Below are 9,710 nucleotides of genomic sequence, written 5' to 3'. Positions count from 1 at the left end.
ACATTGTTTGAAAATTGCACATAATTGTATATACATCCCTTTGAGAAACTTCTAAGTCATTACTTTAACATCTTTTAATTTTTTTTCCTCCCATATGTATATTGTTTAATAGTTTTGACAAACAAAATTCTGAGGGCACAGCATTTGTGAAAAGCTAGCATAAGCTTGCTGTTATGAAAGAGCAAGATAGTGATTGGAGGTAGAGGAACATGTCAGTGGGGACAGACTTTTTAATAGGGCTGTAGCGATAGGACAAGGGGTGATGGTTTTAAGCTAAAAGAGGCTATATTCAGACTAGATATAAAGAAGAGTTGTGGGGTTTTTTTATGATGAGGATGGTGAAACACTGAGTTGCCCAGGGAGGTGGGCATCCCTGGAAACATTCAAGGTCAAGTTGGACGGGGCTCTGAGCAACCTGAGTTGAAGATGTCCCTGCTTATTGCAGGGGGGTTGGACTAGATGGCCCTAAAGGTCCCTTCCAACCCAGTTTTTACTATATTAGAATACACAGTTGTGGTTGGGGTTTGGGGAGACCTGTCTTTTTTTTGGGGTTTGGGGGTTTTTTTTGGAAACTGAGAGAGGTGAGGAGGTTTAGAAGCCAATTGTTAGGACTCTACTTTCAAACACTGCATTAAAGTATGTAAATTGATGTATTCTTACAGTCTGCAGACTTATTTGTTAAAAACGCATAGGTACATGCATGGTTAAATGCTCTAACAAACCCTGACACACAGTTTAAGTAGTTCTTCTGTTACTGTACATAGTTAGCAGTGTTCATAGAAAAGTTAGCAATGCTTTGGCTGATTTTGCTCAAGTCCTTTTTCCATTTTGCTGTGTGTTGGAAGGAGTGGTGGTGGTGGTTTTTTCTTTTAAACTGACTATGGTATGACCTACGATGTTGTATTCTGTGTTAGCAGCTAGGCAGTGTATTGTTTCCTTCTTCAGGTTTAACAGTGTTTGAAACAGGACAGAGGAAAATTGAAAAAAGGAAGAAATTCAAGGAGAATGATGCATCTAATATTGATGGTTTTCTGGGACCATGGGCAAAGTATGTTGATGAAAAAGAAGTAGCTAAACCATCAGAAGTAAGTACTACTTTAACACAATAGATACAAAATGTTAGTACATTGCAGTGGTTTTAACAGAGATCCAGCTGCGCTACTAGTTTGTCCAAGCAGAAGATCCCTGCTGTATTTCAGAGTGATAGAAACATTTCAGGTGATACATCAGAATAATGTGTTCCAAATATTATGCGTACAATTATTTGCAAGGCTGTTTGGAAATAAAATTCATTGTGTCTGTGTAGTGTGTAGAGTCTGGTTAAAATACATTTATAAGCAGAAGCAGCTTGAAACAAACTGAAAATAAAACTTGTTTAAAAAAGAAAAAAAAAAACAGCCAAACAGGAAAACCCCAACAATAACACACACACCCCCAACTCTCCAACCAACAAACATCCTTCTTGTTCAGTCAGTGATGCTTAGCTGTAGTCTCTGAATAAAAAGATAATACTTAATTCTTTTCGTTGAATATAGCTTTTCAAACTGCTCTCGTTTTGATAAAGGTATTCTCTTTATTGATGCTTAGAAATATGTCTAATCTCATTTAGCAAATAAATGTGTTCTTAATAGTAAGTAAACGGTAGTACAGTTCTGGATTTTGTTTTGTGATTCTGAGCACTGAATTTTTAAAAGATCATGTTTTATTTTTCCAGGAAGAACAGAAAGAGTTGGATGAAATAACAGCTAAGAGGCAGAAGAGAGGAAAACTAGAAGATGATAAACCTGGAGAGGAGAAGACTGTATTACATGGTAATGGCATCTTCCTCCCTGTTCTCATTTTCTTGCTCACTATGTTTTCGTGCCTGCTGTGTTAATTAGTAAGGATGGCAGACAGCCTCAACAGTTTTGCTGAGGCACCTTGATGTTTCTGTATTGGAGATAATAGCGCTCACAGGCGTAAGCATAAAGGACAGGGAAGGCGTTAAACTTGGGCTAATTCCACTTCATACTGTGAAGAGCAGTGTGGAAATGTCATCCTTCAGGGTACTGCTTTTATTTATTTATTTTCAATGTTACTAGGCGCACGTATCCCTTTCCTATTTTACAGAGCAAACGTTTTAAAGTTATAAGTTTGGCTTAATTTCAGCTTCAGAATTACTGCAGTTTTATGTGTCAGTAATCTTCATCAGCACGTAGTGCTTTGAGTTACAGCTTACATAAAATTTAAAAAATGACTTGGACTTTATACTTCCTTAGTTCTTAATGTAAATGTTCTTGCTGTCATACTATGAATAATTGTGTATCAAATAATTACCCCATGGAAGCCTATGGCATGTGGTACCTTCAAAGAAAATGGTTCGATAAGTAAGTAAAATTAAGTGATTTTTGGAAACTGTTTCTTCAACTCTGCATGCAAAACAGTCCTGCCTTTTATTGCTTGGCACAGAGAGGTAAACCGAGCCTCTCTTTCTTTACCACTTTCTACAGCCAGGCTCTCACATACACAAGCTGGAGCCTGCTTTCTTACATGCCTTAAAGAAGTGGCTGAGAGATATGGTTGCTGACATTAGCACTTCATTCTGTTTATATGTAGTAGATCATGACAGTGTTTATTGAATAGTGATGAACATAACAAACCTGAAATTTAGCCACTGAAATTTAGCCTCCTATAGAATAATTATTTTGTATCCAACTTTTCATGGTCTCTACCTGAAGTTTCACAGTGAAAGACCTTACAAGATAAACTTAATCTTCTCAAACGCAAACATTCCAGAAATACACCATTTTCTAGACACATGTAAACATTGATACTGTGCAGGGGGTCACTTGTACAACCAAAACTGCTGTAACAATATCCCAGAAACTGAGAAATTAATTTCATCATTGCACAGCTTAATGTCATGGCTATCCAACACAAGTCTATTCTGAAATATCCATTTCTATGCACAATGCATCCCTGCATGTCTGACTGTCCAATCACTTAAATTTAGTCAAAGAGCAGCTGTTGGCTACTGCTGACCAATATTGGTTTACACTGGCCAAATGGGTCATTTTTTTCCCTCTGATTTGTAATTCTGTTGATGTGATTGACACAGCACAGAGCTGGCTGGAATGTGAATTGCAAGAAAATGCCAGGGTTAGAGTTGCACATTATAGTCCGTATAGAGTTAGTGCAAGCAAACCCTTGTTGGCCCGAAGGAACTCTCTTGCTGTTTGATGGGAAGATGTGTAGGAGGGAGATTGTCTTAATGTTCAGATTATCAGATTCCAAGCAGACTTTGCTGTAATGACTTAATTTGAGTTTAACTGATGTTAAATAAGATTCCACATCTGTATCCTGTGAAGTGGGTTTTTCTTCTCCACCACCCCCCTGCCTCCCCACTTCACAGCAGACCAGCTGTGTTGAGAAAAACCTTAATTGTATGTGGCTGTTCAGCCTTTCAAGTATTATAACCTCTTAAAATACAAGCTCTTGGATTCTCAGAATTCTGTGTTTACCTTTTCAGTTAAGGAAATGTATGACTATCAGGGGAGATCTTATCTTCATGTCCCTCAAGATGTTGGAGTTAATCTCCGTTCTACAGTGCCACCTGAGAAGTGCTATCTTCCAAAGAAACAGATCCACGTGTGGTCTGGACATACAAAGGTAGGAAGTTGTGTTTGTGAGTGTGCATCATAAAAACCCACTTCACTGTGGCTGAAGCTAGTAACTTCCATAAAACTGAAGTATCAGTAGAAGGAAGGAGTATTTTTGCCTTTACCACATTATGCGTGTAATTGGTTGCATTGCATGCTCACACAAGGTGTTTGCCTGCTCAAATGCTGTTGTTTACCTGCATATACTTTTTAATTAACATAGTGACTTCCTGACCTCCTTTAAATGAACAAATATTATTTAGTGACTTCTGTGAGATTTGGAGTTATTTCCTAAACTACCATGTGAATAAGAGTAAGGCTAATTCTAGAGATGCCTGAAAATGCTTGCTTTTTTTTTTTAAATGGTAAAAGTACTTAAGGGCTATTTCATACCAAACTTATGAAAAGTTACATAGATTTTGTGATTATGATGCATCAGCATTACAGGTTTTCCAAATACAGCTATTAACCTTTGAGAGGTGTGCCTTGTTAAGCGTTTTCTTTGATGATGCTACTTAACATCTACAGTTTCCTCTTGTGATGGAGCCCATAACTATATACATGCTTTTGGTATTAAAAAAGTGTTTCATTGATCAGGTTTGTAAAGCTTATACTCAATTTGCTGCTTCTTTTGTCTCTAATTTTCAGTATTGCTTGAGGGAATATGCTGTGCTGCAATGGACAGCACCTTAATGATATCTGAAGGATGGAAGAAAGGAGGACACAGGGAACACTTTTAGCTTTTACTCTTTTTTAGCTCTGAACTCTTCTTTAATGATTGCTGCATCAAAGAGCTTGTAGCTGCAACTATCAGTGCTTTCCAGAATAATAACTCCTCCTCAAAGCTCTAGTCACTCCTCTGCCTATTATACTCTTAGAACAGACTGATGCACAAAATAGCTTTTTCCTTCAAATGAGATGAGTAACAGTATCGATGAGAGAAGCAAAAGAAAGATGGGCTGACAAACCTAGAAAAGCTGGGGGATATAAGTAGACAATAATAAGGAGGATAAAGCACCCAGGGGTGGGAGGAGCTGGATGGAATATGAATACAGTAATTAACATGAAATGGAAGAAGGGACATCAAACCATGAGTACTTGGTGGTTCTTTGGGCTTTCTCTGGAAGGAGTACCTGAAGTACAGGTGGATGGGAAGGTGCTGTGCCCAGGGAATGAGTGCAGTGGGCAGAAGCCACTGGTGGTATATGTAAGAAATGAAGCTGGCCAGAAACTTTGTGGAAAAATTCCTTACCTGCCCCACCTGAGAAGGTTTGTTATACATAAACAGTCACCCAAACCCACAGTTTGTATTTCTTTGCTGTGTTCACCACAGTAATGATGTGAGTGTTGAAGGAGGGTATATATACAGCTGTTGAAGTGAATCAATTTGTTGCCAATAACAATTGTTAAAAACACATTGCTGTTTCTAAAATGGAATGTGGGTAGGTTATTTCTTTTCAAGATGCAGTATCTGTATATTTTATGAAGGTAAGCTTTAGCTTTTTGCTTAGAAAAGAGGGTATGTGAACTGAGGAAATACCTAGATGCTCCACTTACTGTTTAATTATATCCTTATTTACAGGGTGTCAGTGCAGTTAGATTGTTTCCCCTCTCTGGGCATATACTGTTGTCTTGCTCTATGGATTGCAAAATTAAGGTGAGTTATTTTTCTATTTTCACAAATATATTTTATGCCATCATTGAATACAGACAATGCATTTTACTTAAGCATTTGATAGTTCTACCAAATACCTTTTGTCTGTGTTATTTTTCTCACTTGATCTTTAAATTACAAATTTGTTGGTACAAAGATAGAAATAATTCACAAGACTGTGGGTTTTAGAACAGCGTTAATCATTTAGTAATAGCATTTAGGTCACAAGTTCCTCAGGTTATTGCCTTTGTTATTATAATAAATAATTTTCTGTGAAGCCTAGTTTTACAACTAGCAATAGGTTTCTGCTGAAGTGTTCTACTGAAGCATTTGTGGTCTTGAAGTGATCTCATTTTAGTCCAGCATACATCATATTAGAAAGCTGATGATGCAGTTTTGGGTTTTTTGGGTTTTTTTAACTAGCAAAACCTTAGGAGTTTAAAGTTGGAATATGGTATGGGTTTTTTAGTTATTTTTAAGGGGGTTTTTCTAACAAGAAAGTGACAGAGCATTCTTGTGAATTTCTAGGTAGATAGTTGTGATTAATCAGTAATGTCATATGTTTGTAATTAATTTCTTAAAAGATGTTGCTATATATGTTTGCACTTAATTTCGGTATCATTATTGTTTAACAATTGACATCTTTTCTCCTCATCCCTTTTTTTTTTCCAAGCTATGGGAAGTATATGGTGATCGAAGATGTCTACGAACATTTATTGGTAATAGTTGTTTTTTTTAAAAACTGATGTGTATTTAAAACAACTTCATGGAAGGATATGATTTAGGTTAGCACATTAATTTGTCATAGAGAGGACTTGTAGGCATCCAAGGCAAATGGTATTCAGTATGATCTTGGCAATAAGAATTTAAAACAGTGCAAGTTTTTAATTAACCTTTGTCATTATTCCAAGCAATTTATTGTTGATGTATAACACCTTATGACCCTTAAAACAAAACATTAGTGTTCTGCAGTCATCAATACTTTATGCAAGACTCCTTTCCAAAGGCAAAATTGTGAAATTAAATTGCCCCACCTTCATGTTGAGAACAGCAGCCCTCTGTATTTAGGTAGTGAGGGCATCTCATGGTCTGATGATTCACCCCTTAACTAGGTGGTCTCTTCTGTGCTGAGTTTCTAGTGCAAAAGCATGGGAAATTTTTTTTTAGGTTCAGATGCCCTTTTTGTTCATGTAACAGGTGCTTTTTAAAGCAGATAGCTGCGAGAGAGAGAAATACAAACTTCTTAGCAGCCTTGAATGCAGAACAAAAGCAGCTGATTCCCCTTTTGAAATGGGAACATTTCTAGAACACTGAGTGAATATATGTTCAGTAACAACAAAGAAGTCTTTTTTTCACCTAATATTTCTGATGACAGCAGTATGGCAAAGATGATGGCTCAAAAAAGGTTCTCTCTCAATAGACAGCTCTTGCTGAACAGTTTGAATGTTTTTCTTGAAAGGTCTTTATTATCAACCAGATTCACCTGTTCCTTAGCTATATTTAAGTTACTGTGCCAATATTTTAACTAAAGAGATCCCCTACAAGTCTGATGCAGTGGTCAGATGAAAGTATTGGGATTGAGGGGTAGCAAGGTTAACACCAGATGAAAGCATTCTTAATTTTCTCGTCTAGTATTTCCCATATTTTTTGCCTGTTTTCTAATTATAAATGTTTCTTCTTTAAATGTATCTCTTGTAGAGTTTGTCTCTCCTCTTTTTCATTAGATGTTGACATTTATTACAGTGTTGTAAACTTCTCTTGCAGCTCTTAACTGTAACCAGAACAATCTTTGAAGCCAACAGTACTTAAAGTTCTGCTTTTATATCAATTTATGAATGAGGCACAGTGGTTGGTTCTGTGCAGTACTATTGTTTCACTCTCCACTGCTTTAGAGGTCTGGGGGTTTGGGGGTTTTATTCTCATTCTTCTTTAGGAGTTACTTTTTCTTTCTCGCTTGAATCATTGTTTGCTAGTGCTCATTAAGAACCTCAGTAAGCGATTTCCTTGTTCTCTTTGCATTGGTAAAGACTGGAGCGTTTAACTTGAATAATGTTTTTAAAAAAAATTAATTCTAAGCATGAGTGGATAAAAGTTTATCATCACATTTTTTTTATCTTGTAGGACATAGTAAAGCTGTTCGAGACATCTGTTTTAATAATGCTGGCACTCAGTTTCTTAGTGCTGCATATGACCGCTATCTTAAACTCTGGGACACTGAAACAGGTAGGCTTGTATTTGTAGATGCTGTTATTTGGCACTATGTTTAATTAATAGTAAATATCAAGATATATTATCAGTCAGTCCAGTTGTTTCCAATTATCCTTAATATCATCTTGTAGTTCAGTGTTTGGGCTTTCCTTACAGGATGAATAGTCTTTTTCTTAAATGTTTTGTTGTTATCTGTAATGGTGTAATTGATACTACCTATATACCTGTGTTTCTTATACCTTTTTATTTGAGAAGTTTGGTAGTTATTTGTAACGCTAGAACAATTTTCAGCGAAAAGATAAAATTTCACCAAAGCAGTTAATTGCATGTTTACATTTACAGGCATAAAATTAAGTTATGAAATCACACTTTAGACCTAAATATGCTTAATTTAGAAGAGTTATTTCACTTGGTTGTTTTGGTTAAGCTGAACTTGAAGAGCACTCCAAATAAGAAAAGGTGGTGGAAATCGAGCTGCTGGTATAGGGAGTTGGAGGGTAGCTCTGATGCTCTCACAGAACTGCCTGGGAGATGCTCTGTAACATTCTGCTCCAAGTAGTTTCTTAAGCTAAAAAGATACAGAATAGATTTTCAGTATTCTTTTAAACTTAAGTCTGTTCCTAAGACAGGAAGGTTCCATGTTAGAAAAAGATGTTAGCTTTCTTAGTTAGCAGTGCCACTAGTCTTATACTCGTGACAGCCAGAAAAGTGTAAGTCAAATTCTGCAGTCTTGAGTCTGAACTCAGTCATTTAGACACCTGAAAAATGTATGGAGCTTTTGGATTAGAATGGGCTTCTGTAAGTTACAGATAACATGTAATAAGGGTATTTATGGCTGAGGCTATGAGAGGAGCTCAGTGACTTGTTTTGCAGTTGGATTGCTGTTATCCTTTTCTAGGTTTAGGATTGAGGCATTCTTGCCTGAGTTTAAGTCTCTTGTCAAGAAGACCCCTGATTCTAAGGAGGTGATGCTTTGCAAAGACAGTGGTCATCTTGTGATATCCTGACCAGTCCTGATGTCCTTGATATGTCCTGATGACATACAGGGTACTGAGCAGTTACACTGTTTGGAAAGCTGTAGTAAAGGTGTGGAATAGTTTGTATGTGTGTGTGTTTGTACAGGTGTGTGCATGCAAACATGTAAAAGAAGGTCAAATCAAGGAGCTGGGTAAATTCTACCCTCTAGTCCTCTTAAGGGCTTTAAGACAAGTATTTTCTGCTGTTAGTGAAGTAAAAGTAAAATCAGTGGGTTTTATCAAAATCTGCAAAGAGCTAATCAGCCCATAGAACTTCCAACCTGATGCACTACGAATGGCTTTTCTGTTGCAGGGCAATGTATTTCAAGATTCACAAACAGGAAGGTTCCTTATTGTGTCAAGTTCAATCCTGATGAAGATAAACAAAATCTCTTTGTTGCAGGAATGTCAGATAAGAAAATTGTGCAGGTATGTCTACTTAATATCTCTTCCTCTAAAAATTCTGATACTGAGTAAAAAACCAAGGTCTTATTCTGACTTTTTTATTTGTAGTGGGATATTCGAAGTGGTGAGATTGTGCAGGAATACGATAGGCATTTGGGAGCTGTCAACACCATTGTGTTTGTGGATGAAAATAGAAGGTTTGTGAGTACATCTGATGACAAGAGTTTAAGAGTCTGGGAATGGTAAGTTTAAAAATTTGAATCTTAACTTAAAGTATATTATGAGCAAACTGAGAAGAGAGTTTATTTTTAAAAGTATACAAAGCAGATAGGACACTGGAGCGTTCTGAGTTCTAGCTAGCTGAGGAAGAGCTAGCTTTAAAACCCTATTCTGGCTTAATGCTTGAGGCACTTCATGGATTTCCTCTTCCCCCAAAGAAAGCATAAGACAACCCTGTCGGCCTGAAGGATGCGGCACTCTGTTAGTGATCTGTGTTCTCTCTCCTTTCCCCGAGTGTGTATTAGCCCTTAAATTAACTGTTTTAAAGAGCTGTCTGCTCTGTTACATTGGTGCATGTCGATTTTGAATGCTTTGAACTTGGATGTGCATAGTATTACATAATATTTGGCCCATGTATGAAGTAACTAGTTTAGTGTAGCTTCATTTCTTGTTTTCTGGTAGTCTGGTTTTTTGGCAATCATTGATACCCACAGTATGAATACAATAGATGACAGAAAAGTGAAAGTCTATCCAAGAAAAACTTGTAAGAAACACCATTTTAAATGGCTT

The 9,710-nt window shown here is 36.8% G+C and overlaps 1 protein-coding gene across 1 annotated transcript in view; it reads left to right on the top strand.

Annotated features, from left to right (window-relative positions):
• The window catches only part of CDC40 (cell division cycle 40), a 25,417-nt gene extending 16,250 nt beyond the window's left edge, over positions 1 to 9,167 (top strand). Inside the window, exons 5-12 of the mRNA XM_009705166.1 lie at positions 946 to 1,085; positions 1,715 to 1,811; positions 3,509 to 3,648; positions 5,221 to 5,295; positions 5,966 to 6,011; positions 7,414 to 7,515; positions 8,830 to 8,945; positions 9,030 to 9,167. Coding sequence (XP_009703468.1) covers positions 946 to 1,085; positions 1,715 to 1,811; positions 3,509 to 3,648; positions 5,221 to 5,295; positions 5,966 to 6,011; positions 7,414 to 7,515; positions 8,830 to 8,945; positions 9,030 to 9,167 — 854 coding nt within the window. The remainder of the gene's footprint in view (positions 1 to 945; positions 1,086 to 1,714; positions 1,812 to 3,508; positions 3,649 to 5,220; positions 5,296 to 5,965; positions 6,012 to 7,413; positions 7,516 to 8,829; positions 8,946 to 9,029) is intronic.
• Positions 9,168 to 9,710: the final 543 nt, after the last annotated feature.

Source organism: Cariama cristata, unplaced genomic scaffold, assembly GCF_000690535.1.
Source record: "Cariama cristata isolate BGI_N322 unplaced genomic scaffold, ASM69053v1 scaffold11208, whole genome shotgun sequence".
NCBI lineage: Eukaryota > Metazoa > Chordata > Aves > Cariamiformes > Cariamidae > Cariama > Cariama cristata.
Note: the sequence above shows the minus strand (reverse complement) of the source record. Positions and strands in the feature narration are given on the sequence as shown.